This window comes from Tupaia chinensis, unplaced genomic scaffold (assembly GCF_000334495.1).
Source record: "Tupaia chinensis unplaced genomic scaffold, TupChi_1.0 Scaffold000362_1, whole genome shotgun sequence".
NCBI classification, from domain to species: domain Eukaryota; kingdom Metazoa; phylum Chordata; class Mammalia; order Scandentia; family Tupaiidae; genus Tupaia; species Tupaia belangeri.
In genome coordinates, this window is record NW_006159859.1 from 9,589,534 (window position 1) to 9,613,911 (window position 24,378).

The window sequence follows — 24,378 nt, forward strand, 5'->3', positions numbered from 1 at the left end:
GAAATGTTTGTTTTCATAGGCAGCTCAGATGATGTGGAAGTGCAGTTTTTGTTATGGGTGCCATCTAGGTCTTCCAGTATCTTGGGGGATCACTCACGGTTTTTAAAAAACAGCACTTTAAAAATTTTTGGTGACTTAACGTTGTTAGTGGTAACTGATAGTTTCTGACAGCCAGCTATAATCAAGGAACAAAGTTGCTGGAAAACAGCTGCATTTCAATCTGTGCGCAGTGTAATTGTCATTAGCTAGTTGAGTCTGGTTTCTGCCGAAGCGGCTTTGTATACCCTGTATCAGAACATCTGGTTTGAGCATTTAAAAATCCTTTAAAATTATGCTGTAGACACTTTGCATTTATTGGCTTATTCCACCCGCAGTGGAACAAGGCCTTGTAGAGCCCTGTCCCATCGTCTCCTTTACCTTGGTTCATTCACAAACTCTACTGTTACAGTTTGGGTTTTCTTTCATTGTTTTATTCTTTTTAAGAGTTATTTATTTAATTTTATTTATTATCATTTTCTTTTAATTTGACCAGAGGGAAACAGAATGTGAGGGCAAGTGAGAAAGCATGCTGGCAGATCTGGGACTCGAACCATCGCCAGCATATGGGAGTCCAGTGCCCCAACCAGCCATGCTGGCTGGGGGTAGAAGGAATGGCCTATTTACTAGCAGTCTCTAGAATGTAACCTTTTTGTTTTTATTTTCCAAAATACTACTGCTTTTGAAGTAGATAGTAAACTGAAATACACTTGTTTATTTTTTTAAAAAAGCAGTTTATTTAACTTTATCTATTTATTTTTAATTTGACCAGAGAAGGACAGAGAGAGAGAGAGAGAGTGAAAGTGAGAGAGGGAAAATGAGAAGGCAAGCCACCAGGTCCGGGATTCTAATCACTGTCAGCCATGTGGGAATCCAGCGCCTTTAATCACTGTGCCACCTGTTGGCCCCATGTGCTTATTCTTTAAAAGTAGTTTAAACTCTAGTTTTTTTGTATGTTTTTTTCCCTATGGCATATATTTATTTATTTTTAAATAATTATTTTATTCAATTTATTCATTATTATTTTTAAAATTGACCCAAGAAAGAGAGGGAAAGTGAGAGAGTAAGCTGCCAGGCCTAGGACTCAAACCACAGGCAGTCACATGAGAATCCAGTGCCTTTAACCACTATGTCACCTGCAGGCCCCATTACTGCATATATTTTAACTGACCTATTTACATTTTCTATTTTTTTAATAGTTATTTTAATTTAATTTATTACTATGTTTTAAATTTTGCTGTAGGGTATATAGGCTCACCAGAGAGAGAAAGGGAAAGCAAGCCAGCAGGACTCAAACCGTGGTCAGCCACGTGGTAGTCCAGCACCTTAACCACTGCACCACCTGCTGGCTCCACGTTATCTGTTATTAAAAGCATTTATTTATTTAAATACTTGCTATAGGGTTCATGCACTCACTGCAGACGGAGGGGGTGAGAGAGAAGAGGAGAAATCATAGTTCAGAGGGAGTTGACCTTGCCACAATCCTTTCTCCATTCTTTCAGGATTTTAGGCTTGCATGCACATCCTTGGGGTGTGTGTGTGTGTTTAAAATATTTATTTTGTTATTATTTAATTTGAGAGAGAGAGAAAGCTACCAGGTCCAAGACTCGGACCGGGCTTAGCCATGTGAGAGTCCAACACCTCAACCACCACGCCACCTGCTGGCCCCTATTGTAGCATTTTATGATATTTTTTTCTTACCTTTTCTCATTTTTCCTTCTATACCTTTCATCAGGCATTCTTTTACTTCTTTCTTACACAGAAGTGAGAAATCACACACACACACACACACACACACACACACACACAACATATTCCACCCGCAGTGGAACAAGGCCTTGTAGAGCCCTGTCCCATCGTCTCCTTTACCTTGGTTCATTCACAAACTCTACTGTTACAGTTTGGGTTTTCTTTCATTGTTTTATTCTTTTTAAGAGTTATTTATTTAATTTTATTTATTATCATTTTCTTTTAATTTGACCAGAGGGAAACAGAATGTGAGGGCAAGTGAGAAAGCATGCTGGCAGATCTGGGACTCGAACCATCGCCAGCATATGGGAGTCCAGTGCCCCAACCAGCCATGCTGGCTGGGGGTAGAAGGAATGGCCTATTTACTAGCAGTCTCTAGAATGTAACCTTTTTGTTTTTATTTTCCAAAATACTACTGCTTTTGAAGTAGATAGTAAACTGAAATACACTTGTTTATTTTTTTAAAAAAGCAGTTTATTTAATTTTATCTATTTATTTTTAATTTGACCAGAGAAGGACAGAGAGAGAGAGAGAGAGTGAAAGTGAGAGAGGGAAAATGAGAAGGCAAGCCACCAGGTCCGGGATTCTAATCACTGTCAGCCATGTGGGAATCCAGCGCCTTTAATCACTGTGCCACCTGTTGGCCCCATGTGCTTATTCTTTAAAAGTAGTTTAAACTCTAGTTTTTTTGTATGTTTTTTTCCCTATGGCATATATTTATTTATTTTTAAATAATTATTTTATTCAATTTATTCATTATTATTTTTAAAATTGACCCAAGAAAGAGAGGGAAAGTGAGAGAGTAAGCTGCCAGGCCTAGGACTCAAACCACAGGCAGTCACATGAGAATCCAGTGCCTTTAACCACTATGTCACCTGCAGGCCCCATTACTGCATATATTTTAACTGACCTATTTACATTTTCTATTTTTTTAATAGTTATTTTAATTTAATTTATTACTATGTTTTAAATTTTGCTGTAGGGTATATAGGCTCACCAGAGAGAGAAAGGGAAAGCAAGCCAGCAGGACTCAAACCGTGGTCAGCCACGTGGTAGTCCAGCACCTTAACCACTGCACCACCTGCTGGCTCCACGTTATCTGTTATTAAAAGCATTTATTTATTTAAATACTTGCTATAGGGTTCATGCACTCACTGCAGACGGAGGGGGTGAGAGAGAAGAGGAGAAATCATAGTTCAGAGGGAGTTGACCTTGCCACAATCCTTTCTCCATTCTTTCAGGATTTTAGGCTTGCATGCACATCCTTGGGGTGTGTGTGTGTGTTTAAAATATTTATTTTGTTATTATTTAATTTGAGAGAGAGAGAAAGCTACCAGGTCCAAGACTCGGACCGGGCTTAGCCATGTGAGAGTCCAACACCTCAACCACCACGCCACCTGCTGGCCCCTATTGTAGCATTTTATGATATTTTTTTCTTACCTTTTCTCATTTTTCCTTCTATACCTTTCATCAGGCATTCTTTTACTTCTTTCTTACACAGAAGTGAGAAATCACACACACACACACACACACACACACACACACACACCATGGGGTATGGCCATGCTGTGCAATCACTTCTCCATTCTCCTCTTGGGATTTTGGGCATGCACACACACACACACACACTCACACACACACATGCACGCCTGTTGTGCTTTTTCAAGCTGCTGGGTCTGGGGCTTGGACCACATAGTTGGCCCCGTGAAAGTCCAGCGCCTTAACTACCACACCACCTGCTGGCACTTCATCAGATATTCTTTTAAAGTAGGACAAGTCCTCGATGCACCACCTCTGGAAGGAGATGACCTGTGCCTTCTTCAGTGAGGGCTGCCCATGTCAGGCTAGTGCCTTGCATTGGACCAAATGGTGTTTCTGAGCAATTTCTCCCGAGTTCTGTGCAGCGGGGATCAGGGAAGAAAGGTTTTTCTTTTCTTTCTTTCTTTATTTTTTTTAACACATGTGAGTGTTGTACAGAATACGGCTAAAAGAGTGGAATTGGGCCAGCAGGTGGTGTGGTTAAAGCGCTGGATCCCATATGGACGTATCTGGCAGCTGTGTACATGTGCATGGATGCCCAAAATTCTGAGAGGAGAATGGAGGCGGGATTGTGGTATGGTCTTCCAGGGGATGATTTCTTACTTTATTTCTCACTCTCTACATGCGCTGTATGGCAAAAATCTTAAAAAAAAAAAATAGAAAAAGAAAAGGGACCAGCAGATGGCGTGGTGGGTAGGTGCTAGACACTCCCACATGGCCGGCCATGGTTCGAGTCCCGGGCCTGGCAGCTTGCTTTCTCACTCTTTTGCTCTCTCTGTCTCTCTCTGATCAAATTAAAATAAATGAATGAATAAATAAAATTAAATAATTATATAAAAACAAGAAAAAGAAAAGTAAAATCCTGGTAGAAAAGTAAAGATACCTGTTCTTTCTGGAGCTCTTTGGTCACATTTCTCAGAGAACCACCATGAACCTTTATATTCTTCCAGGAATGTTCCATGCCTGTACAGGGAGTTGTGTGCATTCGCTTCCTCCCTTTGGTGTATAAACGGGCCTATATTTCGTTTTGTTTCCCTACCTTGTTTGCCTGTTTTTCTCTCTCAGTGTGTCTTGGGCATCTTTCCACCTTTGAGCATATAGAAAGGAATTCTGATGGATGGAAATAAGCTAGAAAAGCTCAAGATTGGAGGCCATGGTGACTGCCTTTATTGTTTGGGTGTGAATCCATTTACTCCCTTGTCAAGGGAAGTTAAGAAAATACATTCAAGTACAAACGATTGGGATGTTTTGTTATAGCTGCTCTTACTCAGTTGCTGACTCTTAATTGAATCAGCAGTTACAGAGGTCTGGAAGGGATTTAATAGATTGTCTTAGCACTCACAAAAGCAATGATTGGATCATTTATTACTTGGTGAGAGAGCTGCTTGTGATTGGTTCAGAACCACTCAAATGTATACATTTCTTAAAAAGTCCTCCAAATGTTTCCATTGACTTTTTAAAATTTATGTTTTTTAAAAAGAATTATTTAATTTTATTATTATTTTTTTCCAATTTGCTATAGGGCCCACATGTCCACCAGAGGGAGGGGAAAGTGAGAAAGCAAGCTGCCGGGTCTGGGACTCGAACTGCAGTTGATCATGTGTTGGCATCCCAGTACCTTGCCACCTGCTGGCCCCTCTACTGACTTAAAATCGGAGTTCAAAAGCAATTTATGAAAAAATGTATAGTGAACTGATGTTATAGCACATGGTCTTAACTAGCAATGTTCATAGGAGGAAATATTACGGGTAGAATTATCTGGTCAGCTATAATGGTTTGGGGGATGTGATCATTGTTAATAGCAACTCTTTACAGCTGAATACTTTTACCTTTGCCCTCTTTTCAAAGGTTCTGTAGTAGCTGAGGAAGCATTTTCATTAAATTTTGATGTATGCCATTGTAAAGAGCATTTTAAAACATTTCATTTTTTTTGTTGAAGATATTTAGACAATGTTAAACCTTTAGCTAAGATTTAACCTGTCCATTAAAGCTATGATTTTTTTTTGACTAGTTATAAACCTTGAGTTAAATTGAGAAAGCTAGGTTTGAGTTAGTCACACCATTTTATACCTTTTTTTTAAAGAATTGCTTTATTTAACTTATTTTTAAAAATTATTTACTTAATTCCATTTGTTGTTATTATTTTTAATTTGACCAGACCGAGACAGAGAGAAAGGGAAAGTGAGAAAGCAAGCCGCCAGCTCTGGGACTTGAACTGCTGTTGGCCTTCTGGGAATCCAGTGCCCTCAACTACCACTCCACCTGCCGGCCCCCACACCAATACTTTAGACTGTAAGCATATGAATTAGATAGTGTTGCCGATTTGAAAACTTCACATTTAGTCAATGTTTGGCTTTAAAAACTGAGGTTAGGGGGTCAACAGGTGGAGTAGAAATTAAGGCACTGGATCTCATGTGACCAGCTTCACAGAGTCTTAGGCCTAGAGGTTTGAGAAAAATGTTGGGTATGTGTGCGCATGTGCCTAAAATACGAGAGGTGACTGGAGGATAAGGGATTGTGGCATGGCCGCTCCCTAGGAGGCAAGGGTATGCACCCTATAGCAGGCACACCCAGCAAACAATAAGACAAAAAAACTAAATACAAGAACTAAAAAAAGTTGAGGTTACAAACTACCTGGGTTTTCTTCATTTCATTTGGGTATAGGTGGACAGGTTTTGCTGCGAAGTGTAGGTCATAATTACATTTGGATACTTTGCCAACTTTGTACTCAGTGTTTTAAGACTAAAGGTGATCTTTTAAAAGGTAATGGTATCTTTTTGGGGATGGTATTTTATGTAACTAAAGAATCAAGTGATCAATTACACAGTATTGAATATTTGTAAAAAGTAATGCTCAAACTGTGTGCACTTAGCAAACCCAAACGGAAAAGAACAGCTCATTGTAAATCCTTGGTTCGTGAAAATACAGACCACCCTGTTCCTTAGCACAGCACAGCACATGTAGGCACTAGGTTTGACTGTTGGACTGAGTGGAAGGACTGCAATAAATTTGGAACTAATGTAATAGAAGTTACTCCTGTTAAAGGTCAATTAGATATTAAAATGACAGCATCTCAAATTCAATAAAGCGCCAGTGAGCATAGGATACAGTTTATGGGAACTCAGTCACTTGTTCAGCAGCTTATTTTTAAATGTAGAGCCTTGCATTAGGTGGTACACACAAAAGTATGTAAAGGTCTTTAATTGGGGTCCATTCTAAATAACTTTTGGGGAGTGAAATAAATAGCCATAAAAACATAGTGGATAAATTGATAGGTTGAGGAGGAAGCCAGCTTTTCTGCATATGAGCCATAAGATAGTTAAAATCACTAGGGTGTAATCCTTATTATAGCCATAGAGTTTATGGCCTGATAAATGGTCCCTGTTCTACCACGGAGAGTAATTCTAGTAACTGGAGGTTTGTTTCTCTCAAATCAGTCCCTCTTTCCCAGAAATAGCACTGAGTAAACATCCTCAAAATTTTAATCATCGTATTCTTTTATAAAAACCCTTCTGTCCCTGCGGTCATTTCTCATTCTTTCTTAAGATCACATACCAGTCATGCCTCTCTGGGACCACACCCGGTCACTGGGCTTGTTTGCTCGAATTTCCAGGCCACCGTAGGAATGGGTCCTGCAGCTAGTGGTTCCTCTTCATTTGTTGTAGGTCATTTTTCATGCTTGCAGTTCAGGGAAACTTAATTTTCAGGTCTGGGCATACCCTGATGTCTCGCGTACTTGTGCAGCCTTTGCTAGCGCTGTCCCGGCTCCAGCTACTTGTCCACTGGCTTGCTTACTGTTTCTTCATGTAGACCGAGAACTACCAGCATGCGGGCATTTCACAGATCTGCACCTAACTCCGTAAAACTCACATCTTTGAATGAATACATTAGCTACCACCCTGCATTTTAACATGTGCCACAGAAGGGATGGAAGGAGAGTGATGGGCAGGTAATCTAAGAGTTTTGGGCCAGTGGCTAAGAATGCATGTGTTCGTGTCCTGAGGAGATGGTGCCCTGGTGCCCTAAACGGTCTCCATAGATGCTTAGTGGTCCTGGGCATTTTTTTCCACAGTGGGATGGAGAGTCAGAGCATTGTTGCTTAACTGATCTAGACCAAAATATCTGTCTTTGGCCAACAGACTTTTTTTTTTTTTTTGGTTACCTGACCTCTCCAGGCAGTGTTCTGATTATCATTTTAAAAAAAAGAATTAATTAATTAATTAACTTATTTTTATTTGGCAAGGGAGAGAGGAAGGGAGAGAGAGAGAGCGAGAGAGCAAGAGCAAGCGCAAGCCACCCAATCTCCAAGACTTGAACAGTGGTTGGCCATGTGGGAGTCTAGCGCCCTTGATCACCAAGCCACGTCCTGGCCCCCTGATTATATAATCTTGACTCCTAAGTAGACTGTCTCTTTGAGCAAGTACCAGATGCATTAATTAGTACTGTTGTCTGCCTGGCATTTATTATATTTAGCTTTTGTTATATTTCTCAGAGTAAGAGGACACCCTAGTCTGTAAAGCAGATCGCTTTGAATCATTTTTGATGAAATCCAGGTAGGATGTTGGAATGAACTGTCGAAGGCTGGACCCAGAGTTCTCGGATTCCAACTGGAACTTCTCTGGTATCTTTTTTTTTTTTTTTTGTATTTAACTCAAGAGGATCTCTGTTCTTCAGAAATAACACTGTTTAGAGACATAGTATTTTAGTCCTGAGAGAAGGCAGTAGTTGATTGAATACTGACTGCCGTGGTTTTTGTGTTTTTTTTTGGAGAGGTTTTTGCTATAGGATGCGTGCGCTTGCCAGACAGAAACAGAGACAGAAGTGAGAAATCACCCCCAAGGGGGATGGCCACGCCACGATCCCTTCTCCTCCATTCTCCTCCTGGGATCTTGGGCACGCACGCACATGTGCCCAGCGTGAGTTTTAAGCCACCGGGTCTGGGACTCGAACTGCGGTCGACTACATGGGAGTCCAGCGACATAGCCATTACGCTAACTGCTGGTCCCGACAAGAGTCTCTTTTGGGGCCAATAGATGGCATGATGGTTAAGGCAACTGGCTCCCACATGGCCACTGGAGTGGTTTGAGTCTGGGACCTGGTGGTTTGTAAAACCTGGGTGCATGTGCATGTGTGCCCAAAATCCAGAGAGGAGAATGGAGATAGGATTGTAGGGTGGCCATCCCCATGGGGGTGAATTCTCACTTTCCTTCTCTCTCTCTCTCTCTCTGTGTGTGTGTGTGTGTGTGTATCTGCCTGTCCCTGCCCTGGGGAGCACAAGTGCCATATGGCAAAAAATGGAAACAACAAAATAAAACAAAACACTCCTTTGTCTAAACTTGAGTCTGGCTTCTCCATTTCCCCTGCTTAACTAGACCCCGCCTTGGTCTTCGCTCTTTCTGTTGAATCAGGCTTGAGCAAGATCTGTGAAGTCAGTTTCAGTGATGTCCTCACTGGTATGTCTGACCTCCAACCTTATCCTGGCCTGCTTTCAGTAATCCCGTCCTCCATGTCTCTTAGTAATTTTCCATCCACTGACCCTCACCTTGTGCTCCTTGGTTATAAATCCCCACTGGTCCTTGTTGGAGTCTGAGTTAGCCCAGGCCCTACTCCAAGACTGTGCAGGGGTCCCAGTACCTTACTCGTAAGTTCAAGGCATTCAGTGGTCCCTGTACTGATCCCCATAGTCTTCCTTGGGAAGCCAGCAGGTGGTGGTGGTGAAGGCCTGCACACCCAAATGGCTGACTGCAGTCCGAATCCCGGATCTGAGCTTCCTTTCTTCCCCTTTTTCCTCTCTTCCTCTCTCTGTCGCTCTCTGGCCAAATGAAAATAATAATAGTAATAATAATAATAATAAAATACATAAAAACAAAATAAAATGTGCCTTGCTATTGTCCACAAGTATCAAGAGTTAATTTTCATCATTGACACTACATTTGAAAAGCAAGGTGAAAACTTCTGAAAGGAAAAACTGAGTGGTACAGACGGATGTGCTTGGAGTTGGATGTGCTTGGAGTTGGAATGGTGGCTGACATTTAGGGGCGAGGTAGGGAGGAAGCTGCAACAGGAGCAGCATTAGCAGAGACTGGGAGCAGGGGAAGAGGGGAGTGTTTAAGGGAGTAGGCCTCTCCACCAAGGCAGGCCAGCCTTTAGGGCTAGCTAGGACAGGTGATTAGGTAGAGCTGAGAGAGGTCGGAGTTTCTGGTGGACAGTTTGGACTTCCGCCTAGATGCTTTGTGGAAAGAGGAGAGATTCTTGTATAGGGAATAGCTTAGAGAGGTCACTTCATAAGGACGATGAGTTTGTTGTGATAATACAATGTGGATTTGGAGATTCCAGGTGTCCTTGGTCGCCAAAGCCCTGGGGCAGTAGGGGGATGTGAAAGGATCTCACTAAGACTTGGTAAGCCTTGGATACAAGGTTGGAAGCCACCTCAGCACAGCAGTTAAGCTTTGTACATAGAGAGCTGGGTCCCGCATGGCCGGCTGAGTCTCAAATCCTGTCCCTTGAGTCTAAAAACATGCTGGGCAGATGTGTATGTCTCTGTGCCCTAAGTCTTGACAGGATGAAGAAATGGAGGTGAGGGGTTGTGGTGTGACCACACTTTACTGTGGGGGGTGTGCGGGAGGGGCTTCTCTCTAGTGAGCTATGACTGCCTTCTGGCACTTAAAAAACATAGTCGCCGGCAGGTGACCTGGTGGCTAGGGCGCTGGACTCCATGGCCGACCACAGTTCAGGTCCCAGACCCGACAACTTGCTATTTCACTTTCCCTCTCTCTTTCTCTCTGATGAAATTAAAAAAATACATAAATAAGTAAAATTAAATAATTCTTAAAAGCAAAACAAAATAGAAATAGGAAGCGCCTGCTGGTACTGTGGTGATTAAGGAAGCTAGATCCCACATGGCTGAATGTATGGCTCAAGTCTCAGACCTGGTCACTTGGAAAACACCCCAGGTGTTTATGCACACACGTGCCCGGAATCCTGAAGGGAGGGAGAAATGGAGATGGGATTTTGGTGTGACCATTCCCCACAGAGGGTGCGTCTCTCTTTCTCTGTCTCTCCAGTGAGTGCACATGGCCTCTGGGAAAGAAAAAGAAGGAAAGAAAAAAGGAAGAAAGACATAGGCAAATAGCAAGAGTCTGAGGAGGAGTAGCGGGTTCAGAGGAATGTGCTAGGGTGTATGTAAGAGTGCCGGCACCTGCAGGTGGCGTGGTGATTGAGGCGTTGGACTCCCACTTGGCCAATAGAGGTGCAAATCCTGGGCCCAGAGAAAACCACAACAAATAGATAAACAAATAAATGTTAAAAAAAATAAAGTGGAACAAAATTATAGTGTTTTGCCCCACATGTGCCCCCCTTTCTTGCAACCACCCCTTTGTTCTTCAGCTCATATTTTTTCCCTGTCAACCTGCCGCGTCCTGTAGAACCCGCTGTTCGCGGTGCCAAGAACGAACAATACGAACGAGCTCTCCTGACTCCTCCACCCAGCCAGAAGCTCCATGAGGTCAGGGACTCGGTTTTCCTCCAGCACGTTTGAATGCAACTATTAAGTATCACATGCCTGTGGGGTGCATTATGTGCTCTTATCTTCTGGCAGCTTCTCTGGAGTGTTGTGAGCAGGCCTTTTAATTGATTAGTACTTACCCTGTTGCCAGCCAGCCAGGCCCTCAGCCTTGCCCTGAAGGGTCAGGAGAGGCGCTGACCGCAGGGCACTGTGCTTTCTCAGGCTGGCTTTTAGCAGGCAGGTGTTTGAGCCGCTGTACCGTGTATCTTAAAGATAGTAGCGCGTGCTTGGATTTCCTGATCCAGTCAGCAACCCCGGGTGAGATCGATCAGCCTGATGTCAAGGTTTAAGTACACTCGAGCCAGGGAGCAGGAAATCCTGGGAGCTCTAGCCTCCATTACTGGGCCAGGTTCCCTGGAGAAGTACAGCACAGCATTCTCAGCCTGCATTCTCACTCGGGGTCTTCAGGGTAGATGAAAATGGAATTCATTAGAAGGAAAATTCGACTGTGTGTGTTGAGGCGCATCATCCTGGTCTGGCAGGGTCGGCACCTTCCTCTCAGTGGCTGTGAAGCGGGGGCTCTGGTGTTGGGTTTGGCAGCTGGGAGGAGACCATCTGATTTTGGAGACTCCTAGTTCTCGAAGCTGGCCCATTTAGGTAAATCTCTGTCTGAGTCAATGAAGATGTAGTCACTACCTTGTTTCTGGCTGGGAAGTGCTCAGGCGCCCTGGGCTCCTTGCAGTTCTCACGCCTGCTCTGGAGGCGGGGAACTTCAACTTCTCTCCTCTGTCGCAGTATACTGTTGAATTCTAAGGGATTTCTCTTTAGGTAGTCATTTCTATTTTTTTTAAGCTCTTTTTGTAACATGGGCTTTGGGAAGCTGGAGCTGTTGCCAGGAGTGAGCAGTCTTTTGCCTTTCACTTTTCTCTTTGTACAGCTACTGTTGGTCCCCAGAGGGAGGAGCAGGCTTAGCTGTCAGCAGGGGGTGTTGGCACACATGGGCAGGGGAGGGCAGGGGGGACACTCATTCAGGTGGAAGTGGGCCGCGGTGTTTGCTGGCAATGGGAAGTTTTGGCTGGGGTGGGCTTGCCCCAGGCCAGATAGTGGGCTGTAACCACCATGGCTGGGATTTGAACCACCCAGTCTTCCCTGTGGATCTGGCTTCCCTAACCACCAGGCTTTGAAGAATCAGCTGGTAAACAAAACCCTGCAAACTAACTTGGTGAGCTGCTCAGAAAATGTAAAATGTTGCAAATATAGATTAGGGGTTTGAGTAGCTGAATGAATTATATAGGTCCATTTCTTTTTTCTTAGAGATTTTTGATATAGGGCGTGTTCGCTTGTGGGAGAGACAGCGAGAAGCAGAGACGAAGCGAGAAATTACCCCAGAGGACTGCCACGCTGCAGTCCCTTCTCAACCACACCACAATCCCCTCTCCTTTATTCTCTCAGGATTTTGGGCACATACCCACATGTACCCAGTGTAAGTTTTAAGCTGCCGGGTCTAGGCCTGGAACCAGGGTCGACTACATGGAAATCCATCTACGTAACCATTACACCATCTGCTAGTCCCCTTATAAATCCGTTTTAAAATTTTTTCCAGAGGGCCTGTGTGCTCACCAGAGGAGAGAGCAGAGCGTAGGGGGAATGTTCACACCAAAATCCTGTCTCCCTTTCTCCTTCCTCTGGGGATTGTGGGCATACAGGACGTGTGCCTGGTGTGTTTGTCAAGCGCTGCTGAGTCTGAGACAAACTGGAGTTGGCTGTGTGGGTTCCAGCTGCCCCAACCAGCAGGCCACGGAGCCACCCCAGAGAGCTCCATTGCATGAGTGGACACAGACAGACTGAAGACTTCTTGTTTATTCTTTTCTACTCAGTTTATGAGGGCCTGAGAATTAAAATGACAGAAGGTGCATTACAGGAGAAGAGGCACGGGGACTTCACTGACATCGATATTTTTGTGTGCATAGGCTGGGGGCAGGGAAGGGCTTCACAGGGAAGTGCAAAACCCGAAGCTGTGACACCTGTGGAGCCACGTGAGAGGACTTGAAAAGTTCATGGAGGGACTAGCAGTTGGTGCAATGGTTATGTCTATGGACTCCCATGTAGTCGACTGCGGCTCACGTCCCAGACCTGGTGGCTTAAAACTCACGCCAGGTGCGTGTGCGTGCGTGCGTGCGTGTGTGCATGCGTGCCCAAGATCCCAAGAGGAGAATGGAGGAGAAGGGATTGCGGCATGGCCATCCCCCCTGGGGGGTGATTTCTCGCTTTCTGTCTCTCTGTCTCTTCTGTCTGGCGAGCGCATGTGCCCTATAGCAAAAAAAAAAAAAAAAAATCTTCGAAAAAAAGAAGAAGAAAAGTTCATGGAAAAAGTGGAATTAAAGTATGGATTTGTTTGTGGGACCCGCAGAGGATGTTTGCTGGGCTCCCACATGGTCAACTGCGGTACGAATCGCACAGCTTAATACCCACGCCGGGTACATGCACATGCACACCCCAGATCCCAAGAGGAGAATGATGAGAAGGGATTGCAGTGTGGCCATCTCCCCTGGGGGTGAATCCTTGCTTTCTGTCTCTCTCTCTCTCTGTCAAGCGCAGGCACCTTATAGCAAAAATCAGTCTCTCTCTCAAAAAAAGTATAGGTTTGTTTTAGTGCAAAATAAAAATGTTGAAATCTATGGCTAGGGTATTTTAATAATATGTATTTTCTTTTATTTTTTTTTTTTGAAGACTACCTGCTATGACATTTTAATAAAAGGGTGATTAATTGTGAAGTGACTAGACAAGGGGAAGGGGGTTTGGGCACGTAAGGGGTTAATAATTGTGAGAAGATGACTGCAAGATATATGGGGGAAGGGCCAGCAGGTATGCTGGGTCCCACATGGCCTTCTATGTGGTTTGAGTCCTGGACTTGGTGGATTGAAAATCACGCTTGGCGTGTGTGCATGTGTGCCTTGAACCTCAAGAGAATGGAGGCAAAGGGATTGCCCAAGGCCACCCCCTGGGGTGAGGGGCGAATTCTTACTTTCCCTCTCTGTCTTTGTCTCTCTCCTGTGGGTGCACACCCACCGCCCTATGGCAAAAACCTAAAAGGACAAAAATGTGTGGGGAAACTAATAGTTGTTTATGGCCAAGAGTCCTTCGTTGTGGGGGGCACATGTACAAATAGAAATTACGGCCATGCTTTTTGTCAGACGGGGAGTCAGAGAGTTCCTCCCGGGTCTGCGCTTTCCCCGCTGCCTTCAGGTCAGAAACACCCCTTAGCCAGAGCGGCACAGGCACATTTTGATCCCGTGTGGCGCGATGCGTTTTCCGCGATGCGTTTTCCGCGATGCGTTTTCCGCGATGCGTTTTCCGCGATGCGTTTTCCGCGATGCGTTTTCCGCGGGCGATGCGTTGTCCGCGATGCGTTTTCCGCGATGCGTTTTCCGCGATGCGTTTTCCGCCGTTTCCACTGCTCCTTTACAGGTCCCTTTAGAGTGGAGCTTTGGGTTTTTAAATTACTGTCTTGTTTTAGCACAGTGGTTCTCCACGTCTCCCCCACACTATTCCTGTGTGCCACACGTTCATTGGAAACACACCGCACTACCCATGTTGTGATTCCCAGTGAGTAGGCGGTGGGGATGTGCTTTTTTCTGAGGGCTGGGTGGGTAGGTGACGGCTCCCATGCTTTTCCCTGCCTTGAAAAAGCCCTCCTTCCTCTCGGGAATCACTGGCCTGGCAGTATGGCGAGGGACCTACGGATGTCAGGGTGATCATTTTAGTTTGGAAAAGCTTTTCAGGTATGTTTAAAGAGCTGCTCCGTGTGACTTCGAGCAGCGAAATCCTCTGCAGTAGTTGAGTGCCTGGCCATTCAGTCTAGGGCCCCTGCCCCTCTTCCTAAATGCAGTCTTTCTCTCCTTACTAAAGGGCCTCTCACCTCCAGCCACCTGGGAGGAGGTGGCCAGGTGGGCTGGGCATTTGTCCAGAGCGATCTTAGTTTGGCTGCATTTGGCTGTGCTCCTCCTGAGAGGAGGCGGTGAAGTAGATCTGGAATAGCTCCTGCAGGCCCACAGTGTGACCTTGGGGAAGTCACCACTTAACCTCTCTTCTTCCTAATGAGTGAAGGGAGGGGCCAGAGCAGAATCACATGATGCCCGTGGTCCCTGCCTGTTCCGGCTGCGAACTGCTGGGCTTTGGAGAGGGCTAGAAGAGACATTTGCATCTCCATCACCCCAGTCGGCTTGTTTCCAGAACTCCAGTTTATTTGTTTTTTAGGATTATATTAGCACAATTTGCCAGGAAGCATCATCATGGCCCGTGCAGTGTAAATATTCACATGTTCAGGCGCAGCCCCCCCCACCCCTGCACGCACGCACTCAGTGTGAATCTGCCTGTGGTGAAGAGGCAGAGTGTTCATTGCCCGGCATTTTTTTCTGCAGTGCTTGCCACCCGTCAGCCAGAGACTCCTGGAGTAGTTGTAGTAATAATGTCACAGGAATCTGGAGAGAAGCCTTGCACCTTTGGGAGACCTGCGGATACGTGACATCTTCTCCCTCCCCCGCCGACCCCCCCACGCCCTTAAACCTGTTCCGTTAATGATTGCACCTAATTGTATATCTTGGGTCTTTTTACTGTTGACAATTCAAATGCTACTTAAAGCCGCTTGTTTGCTTTTGTTTGCTGTAAATCTGGGCTGCCATCTGAAGCACAACTTGATGATCGTGTATTATCATCCCGGGTTAAGTGCTGTCTCATTGCTTTGCAGGCTGCCTGCTGTTTCCCGGGGAGATCATGAAACGAGGTCGCCTTCCCAGCAGCAGTGAGGATTCTGACGACAATGGCAGTAAGTCCTGCTTTGTTGTTCTTGGGGCCTACCAGGGTTTGGGTCAGTGTGAAAACATGATTTTTTAATGTAACGCTTTCAGTCGCCGAGGCCCTTAGCATATCACGCAGGTCAGAGGATGCTTAGGCCTGGAGAAACAGATGTGCGTGTGATGCTGCTGCAGGTCTGGTCTGTGACATCTCTCCGGGTGGGGTGGCTGCGGGCAGGCATTCCGCTTCCCAACGTCTGTTATCCAGGGATAAGTAATCTGGTTCCAAGAGTCACTGGTACGTCTCTTTCTCCTAAATGTCATTTGTGGTACTTCACAGTTGCTCTTTATGAAGAGAGAACTTAAAGCCAGGTAGTTTTTAGCTAGTTCACCTCGCCAAGAGGAGACATTGAGGATGGCCTCACATGATATGAAAATGCTAACTATAGGGCCAGTGGGTGGCGTGGAGGTGAAGGCAAGTGCATCCCACATGGCTGCCTGTGTGGTTTGAGTCCCAGACCCAGCAGCTTGAAATTCACACCAGGGGTGTGTTGGTGTGCCAAAAATTTCAAGGGGGGAATGGAAGAAATGGGATTGCTGCAAGGCCATTCTCTCTGGGGAGTGCTGTCTCATTTTCCATCTCTCTCTCTCTGTGTGTCTCCAGTGAGCATAGGCACCCTATGGCAAACTTGAAGAAAAGCTCCGTACAGGTGCACAGTAGGCAGGAGTTTGTGCTCTTGACTGTTTTCTATTCCTGATCAGCCCTCTGGCAATCTCATTTTCACAGTGTAGCTGAGAATCGGAAGTTAACTGGCTTCCAGGAGTCAGAATAAATGTCACACAGTGTCAGTGTGTTGAAGCTAACAGACTACTCAGAACAGCCCCTCTCAGAGACCAGAAGGCAGTTTTGTACCTAGCACAGTGCCTGAGCTGTAACCCATTCATTTCTGTCCTACCTCACAAATGAAGCTTGGGAAACCCTGAAAAAATGGGGCTGGGCATAGGATGGGAAAGGAGCTAGACCTGCTTTCTAGGAACTGGACCTTACTGGCATGCTAATGCACCTCTGAGAGGAAGCTCAGGAAGCTCTCAGAGCAGCAGCAGAGATGTCGTGATGCACAGGGCAGACGCGTGCACCTTCAGGGAAGGGGAGGCCAGGGAAACCCGTGGAAGAGGCAGAGGTTGGCTAGGTCCTGAGAATGAAGTGTTTTCTAGGCAAATAGGCTTGTTGCTGATTTCTTGGTATCTTCAAAAATTTCAAATGGTAATTATTATTTTTAATTTGCCGGAGGGTATGTGTGCTTGCGGGAGAGAGAAAGCACCCCCTGAAGAAGACGGTCATGTCATAATCCCTTCTCTCTTTCTCTTTGGGATTTGGTCGTGCACAAGTACCCGATGCATTTTTCAAACCACACAGTGTGCCTATGGGGTCCAGCTGCCTTAACCATCACCACGGGCTGGCCCTCACGGTTTTAGATGGAAAGCTACAAGCTAGAAAATAAGTCTTTGCTGCTGTGGTGGGCTGCGCTGACAGGCATGGGGAACATAGGGGGATGAGGAAGGGGGGAAAACAGCCCGGTAATATTCACGAGTGCGGCATTGTGGTTGGTGCTTGGGGTGCAGGTTTGGAGCCATGGGAAGTAGAGTTGGTGGTTATGAGAGGTGTGGGGAGTTTAGGGGGATGTGTGAAGAAAAACTGTGTCCGCAAGAACCAAAAGGGCTTGGAACTTTGGGGACAGGGAGAAGGGAGCTAGGGGACAATGGAGTGGGGACTCCAGAGAAGGACTTTCTCAGACTTCAGAGAGAGAGAGGGTCTGTGCCCAAGTGCCTCCTGACTGAGCCTGGGGCAGGCCACTGTCTGAACTTCCCAGGCCCTTGTCATCTCAGCCTTTCCTTCCTGTTTTCTCGAATGTTTACAGTTCTGGGCATTTTACTCCCAGGGCAAAAACATGCTTTGGTATTTCTTCTCTGCCCCCTGTGGTGGCGATCAAAGTGTCCTCTTGAGCTACAAGTACTCAATAAATGCTTGCTGCTTGCTTGAGTACACAGTTTTGTCCTGCAGCAGTTGCAAAAAAAAAAAAAGTCTTTTTTAGGTTCAGAATTGATGGGAGGGTTTTATGAATTAGCCGCCACCTCCTCATGGTGCTCGTGAAAGGCTAAGAGTCTTGAATGGTTTGGTGTGCAGAGGCAGGTTGGCGCTCACTGGCTGTTCTCTCCACTAGGTTTCCTCCTTGGGAGAGCTGGGTTAGAAAAGGCTCTCTGGGAATGTTATTTTAATCTTGAGAGCTTTCCTGTTTCTAGGCCAGCGCTGTCTAATGGGATGGAAATGTCCTATCTAGCCAAGGAAGTGAATTTCTAAATTTTACTTCATTTTAATTAATCAAGTGTGTGACTCGTGGCTACCATATTGGACAGTGGACCCTGGCTAGTATAATCCCTCAGCTGTCCAGAGGCTCCTAGGAGCCTAGGCCCCTGTATTTCTGGTTGCCTTAAGAACGTTCCACATCTAGACTGACTGACTTGGCCGACAGAGGCTTGCAGGTGGCCACATTTCCCCTGCACCCGCTTCATTTCTTCCAGTTTTGGAGGCTGGAATACCGAGAAGGAGGTGTCGGCAGGTTTGGTTTCTTTCCAGGCTTCTCTTGGCTTGCAGGTGGCCACGTTTCCCCTGTGCCCGCTCATGGCCTTTCCTCTGCACAGGCATCCCAAGGGTCTCCCTAGTATGACCTTATTTCCTTTTAGGACATCACCCCGATTGTAGTAGTGTCCACCCTCACAGCCTCATGGAAGGCCTCTTCTCTAAATACAGTCACATTCTTGAGGTAACTGGAGGTGGGGGTTCAGGATATAGATTTAGGGGATGGAGGACACAATTGAGCCCGTAACAGCCCTAGCAGACCAAATGCTGCATCTATAATTGTATTTCTACCTAGACTCTGGTTAGAGAGGCAGGCCCAGATGGAAGAGTGTCCTAAGTCCTACCCAAAAAAGCATATGCCCATCGGAAGTCACCTCCTCCGTGATGGCCCTCTTCTCCTTCCTGATAGGTTCATTCCTGTGCCGGCCTCACTGAAGAAGCTGGGGTGGGCGTTAAGGTAAATATTGATGAGCGTCTGCCGGGTTAACTAACACGGACTGAGCTCAAGGTAGTGGTGAGGGAGAGCAGTGACAGCTGCTGGTGGAAAGTAGGCCCAGGCCATCCTGGGTCACACAGCTCGTTCAGTAGAAACCATGTGCTGACGCGTTATGACTGCTGTCTGTCCAGGCTCAGTGACACGATCTATGGTGGATGAGGACAGTGGTAAACAAACGGTGTTCATTAACAATCTCTGGAGGGCCAGCCAGGTGGCATGGTGGTTAAAGCAGCTGGATCTCACATGGCTGACTCCGTGGTTCAAGTCCTGACCCCACAGCTTGGAAGTCACTCCAGGTGCACGTGCGTGCCCAAAGTCCCGACAGAAGAATGGGGAAAGGATTGCAGTATGTCCATCCCGGGGGCGGGGGGAGGGTGATTTCTGTCTCTCTGGTGTGCACCTACACCGTATAGCAAAACAAAACAAAAAGCTTAAAAATAAGAACCTCTGAAATGCCGAACCTCATAGAAATATGTACACATTCACCCCCTTCCATGCTCTGAGGGCAGCTGGCCTTCGCAGTGGCCACCAACCCACTTACATGCCCAGGAGCCGGTCTTTGGATACCTCCGTGGTCTGGTGCGCCTCCTGCAGCATGCTCCCTACCTGTGGTAGCTCCCTGTGACTGCCTTCCTCAGCCAGGCCCAGGCATTTGCAAAGTCCTGCTTGCAAGAAGGTCTGGTCTGTGCAGGGTCCACTTTTCAGCCTCTCCAGCCTGCAGGCTTGACAGAATTTTGGCGGCAGTTCCCAGCCCGGTGCAGAGCATGTCCAAGTGAAGGAGAGGCAGCTGCAGGCGTCAGGATGGGGCCACGACACCAGCCTCAGCCATGGCCGGGCCCCGCCTGGTGGTTAAAGCAGCTGGATCTCACATGGCTGACTCCGTGGTTCAAGTCCTGACCCCACAGCTTGGAAGTCACTCCAGGTGCACGTGCGTGCCCAAAGTCCCGACAGAAGAATGGGGAAAGGATTGCAGTATGTCCATCCCGGGGGCGGGGGGAGGGTGATTTCTGTCTCTCTGGTGTGCACCTACACCGTATAGCAAAACAAAACAAAAAGCTTAAAAATAAGAACCTCTGAAATGCCGAACCTCATAGAAATATGTACACATTCACCCCCTTCCATGCTCTGAGGGCAGCTGGCCTTCGCAGTGGCCACCAACCCACTTACATGCCCAGGAGCCGGTCTTTGGATACCTCCGTGGTCTGGTGCGCCTCCTGCAGCATGCTCCCTACCTGTGGTAGCTCCCTGTGACTGCCTTCCTCAGCCAGGCCCAGGCATTTGCAAAGTCCTGCTTGCAAGAAGGTCTGGTCTGTGCAGGGTCCACTTTTCAGCCTCTCCAGCCTGCAGGCTTGACAGAATTTTGGCGGCAGTTCCCAGCCCGGTGCAGAGCATGTCCAAGTGAAGGAGAGGCAGCTGCAGGCGTCAGGATGGGGCCACGACACCAGCCTCAGCCATGGCCGGGCCCTGCTGGCCTCCGGCTCTGGAGCCCTTTGCGTTGTTTTCTGGCCTGGACCAGGGGAATACCAGTGTGGCATTTACAGCTGGGGACGGGTGGGCATTTTCGGTGCCAGGCGTGAGCCCTCGTCCAGCCACAGTCCTACTTGTTGGAGCCTTTCTCGAGGCGCCCTGGAGGCCTGGCCCTGCAGTTGGACAGGGCAGCGTCTGTAATTGCTAGGCTCCTGGGACTGGGTGGCCCAGCCAATCTGCAGTTACACCCTGGGCCAGGGTGTGGCCCTGGGAAACAAGCCCTTCATTTCCTGCTCCCAGCCCAGGATCCCCTGCCCCTTAGGGTTTTTGGCAACTTAGGGAATGGGGTATACTAACTATTTTTCAAAAATTAAAATGAGTAATAAGATGAAATAAGATTTTACTTTATCTTCAGTAAAGCTGCAGAGACTAATTAAAGCATCTAGTGTTTGTGCTTTTGGCAGGAATTATTTATCATTTCAGACCAGTTAATGTCTCTGGTTAATGTGTGTGTGTGTGTGTGTGTGTGTATGTATGTATGTATGTATGTATAATAAAAATAAGAATTAATACTGTTAACCTGGCATATTTTCCTCCTCAAAACACGAGGTCTTCGGCAGGTTAAGGTAGCCAAATCCAAATGTTGTTTTGGTTGTTCTTGATTTTGCCTGTCAGAGATCCGGAGGGAAACTGATTCTCTCTATCTTTCTTTTACAAAGAATGATAAAATGTACCTACAGTGCTTATTCTAAAGCTGTGAAGCACGGCCAGCCTCTGGTGCGGAGTGGTAGCATACTGGGCTGCAGAACTGGAAGCCACATGCTGACTGGTGTTGGAGTCCTTGGCCCAGTCAGCCTGAAACACGTGGGTGTGCAGGCCCAGGATTCTGGTGGGCTGGAGGAAGGGGATCGTGGCATGAGCAAGCAGTGTGGAGGGTATTCTCCCTTCTTCCTTTGCATGCCCAATCGCTCTTTCGTGAGTAGTCGTAAATACAAGCTTGCTGTACCTGTAAATTTCAGGACTTTGTGGGCCTTTTCTGTGGGAGGAAGACCTAGAGCCAGACACAATGTGGGGCCCTCCCTGGTCTTCTGGTTTCCACACTTGACCTCTGCACAGACCTTTGTCTTAGGCAGCTATCAGAACTGGATGAACGGGCAGAAGAGACAGCAGACTGACATTCAGATTTGCTGCTTGCCAGGTGGCAGTGCAGGTCAAACAGGAACTTGTGCGAGGATTTGGTTTTTCTGCACTCTCTCCAGCTTTGTTAATAGTTACTGAAGAGAGACCCAATGTTTTAGCGGATGGAATGGACCGTTTGCTTTGGGTTCCTTTAGGTCTTGCTGCATTTAATGGATTCCCTTTCTTTTTCTTTTTTAAAGTTTTTTTTTTTTTCCATAGAGCGTATGCACTCACTGGAGAGAGAGAGAAAGAGAGAGAGTAGGAAAGTGAGAAATCATCCCCTAGGGGAATGGTCATATCAGTCTCTTCCCCATTCTCCTCCTGGGATTTTTGGGCATGCACGCACAGGTGCTTGGTGTTAATTTTTAAGCCACCTAGACTGGGACTCAATCAGCGATCAGCCATGTGGGAGTCCAGTGCCTTAAGCACTATGCCACCTCGCCCATTCTGTCTATCTGAGTCCAGTGCCTTAAGCACTGTGCCACCTCGCCCATTCTGTCTATCTGTCTGTCTGTGCTTCTTACCTTTGTGTAAGTCTTCGGTGATTTCTCTTTTGCATAAAAGATGCCTCTAGTTCTGTTCCTGTTTGACTTTACCTTTAATTTGCTCCTCCCCTCCCCGCCCCCATCAGTTGGATCATGTGACACCATAGAGATGTAGAGGAATTCTCTAAGCATGGGAATTTGGGCTCAGGTAGATACTTGTGTGTAGAAAGTATTGTATGTACCCACGTCTTTTCAGGGTACCTGGAGAGGTGGCTTTGCCCGTTTCAAACAGAGCATCATCTTGTACTCAAAGAGCAGCTAGAGGACATGATCTTACCACATGCTGCTCTCCCGTGGCCCTTGGACATGTTCAGCGGGAGTGGTTGGTGACTCTGGAATGTCTGTGTGTTGGTTGTTAAAGGCCCCCGTGTTTAAGTATGTTGAAATATTTCTGAGCCAGGTCTTTACATATGGATGGTGCTTCTGTTGGAAGGTAGAAATGAGTTGGACCCTAGAGCTAAGCTGTGCTGGGATGGAGGAGCTATGGCAGGCACAGGCTTGGCTAGACTCTGATACACTGGGTCGTTGGAAAAGTGATGGCATATTTTTCTATGTTTTTCTAGGCAAAAAATGCGTCATGACTTCCGGCAACCCAATACATGGCAGTTGTATCAAAAACTTATCTTCTATTATACAATTGAAGCAAAAAAACAATAACTAGATTAAATTTGCTCCGTTTCTGGCTACAGTTTGTGTGGCATGGCTTTGCTTGTACAGGGGATAGCTGGGGCATTAAGTAATACGCACGGGTGTGTGTGTCAGGTCTGTGCCCGTTGCTGTGACACCAGACTACCAGACCCAACACTTGCTGTTCCTAAGCGTCTTACCTTGTTAAGCTGGCTTAGCACTCCTAGACACCAGGATATTCTTCAGTGTCCACAGCAGAGTCTGAGACACTGGAGAGTTGCTCTTGGGTCATTGGTGCGGCTCTTGTGTAGATTACATTTTGGGGTTGTGTGAATAATCGCCATTCATTTTAATTTCTGAATCTTTCATGCACGGCACAATCCAAGAGGCTTACCACACACGAGTTACTAAATGCAGGAGGTGTGTGCAATATGTATTAGATTTACTCTTGAGATTTTTCTTTATTTTCGATCTAGGGCAAGATAGCATGGCTATTTTTAATATTTCAAAGGGGAGAGTTTGAGATTTTTTGTAATAGGCCTAGGAAGGGAAGGTTCAGCGCATGGGCAGCTTTGCTCATCCTGTGATCAATGAGTAACTGTGTTACTCGAAAGGTTGTGTTACAACGAACGTTGGGGATTTTTTAAAAAGAGTTTTTTTTCTATAGGGCACGTTGCTCACTGGACAGACAGATACAGAAAACGAGACATGACCCACAGGGATGGCCACACCCAATCCTTTCTCCTCCGTTCTTTTGGGATTTTCGGCGCATATGCACACATGCGCCTGGCTTAAGTTTTAAGCCACTGGGTCTGGTACTCAAAACGGGCAGTTACGTGGGAGTCCAGCAACGTAATCATCACGCCATCTATTGGTCCCTTTAGTTTTTTATGTTTATTTTTTTTGAAGTCGGGGGTGTTAAAAGTAAGCCCCCCTGCCCCCCAGCAGGTGGTGTGGAGGTGAAGGCAGCTGGATCCCATGTAGCTGACTCTGTGTGAGTCTCGGACCCAGTGGGTTGAAAATCGTGCCAGGTGCGTGTGTGTGCTTGTGCCCGAAACCCTGGGTGGAGAATGAAGGCAAAGGGACTGAAGTGTGTGGCCATCCCCCTTGGGGGAGGGTGATTTTCCCCCCCTTCCTCTCTCTCCAGTAAGCACACAGCACCCCATAGCACATAAATGAATAAATAAAAGACCTCACATTCTTTTCAGTGTTTAATAATATAAGATAGTTTTATATGGAATTGTTCTTACTCAATTCCCATGTTCAGAATTTTAGGTCACTTAAATTTGTCACTAGAGTGGGCTTAATTTAATTTAATTTTTTTTTTTTAGAGAGGTTTTCGTTATAGGGGGCATGCATTCGCCAGACAGAGAGAGACAGAGAGACAGAGAGACAGAAAGTGAGAAATCACCCCCTCAGGGGGGATGGCCACGCCGCAATCCCTTCTCCTCCATTCTCCTCTCGGGATCTTGGGCACGCACGCACACGCGCCCGGTGTGGGTTTTAAGCCACCGGGTCCGGGACGTGAACTGCCGTCTACTGCGTGGGAGTCCAGCTACATAGCCATTACTCTAACTGCTGGTCCCAATTTTAGGCAATAAATCTTATCCTTGTGAGTGGCAATAAGGTAAATTTTAGATATTATTCCCAAATTTTTAGAGTTCCAAACTCTTCCTGAAAGTAAAGTGAAATTTGGGGTGAGCAGGTGACGTGGTGATTAAGGATGCTGGACTTCCACATGGCCAACTGCAGTTCGAGTCCTGGACCTGGACAGCCCACTTTTCTCACTTTTCCACTTTCTTTCT

At 46.4% G+C, this 24,378-nt stretch overlaps 1 protein-coding gene across 3 annotated transcripts in view; it reads left to right on the forward strand.

Annotated features, from left to right (window-relative positions):
* Window positions 1-24,378, forward strand: part of JADE1 (jade family PHD finger 1) — an 81,022-nt gene that overhangs the window by 14,773 nt on the left and 41,871 nt on the right. For all 3 annotated transcript variants that reach the window (XM_006153156.3, XM_006153155.3, XM_006153154.2), the window contains exon 2: window positions 15,576-15,653. In XM_006153156.3, coding sequence (XP_006153218.1) covers window positions 15,602-15,653 — 52 coding nt within the window. In that variant the 5' untranslated portion in view covers window positions 15,576-15,601. The remainder of the gene's footprint in view (window positions 1-15,575; window positions 15,654-24,378) is intronic.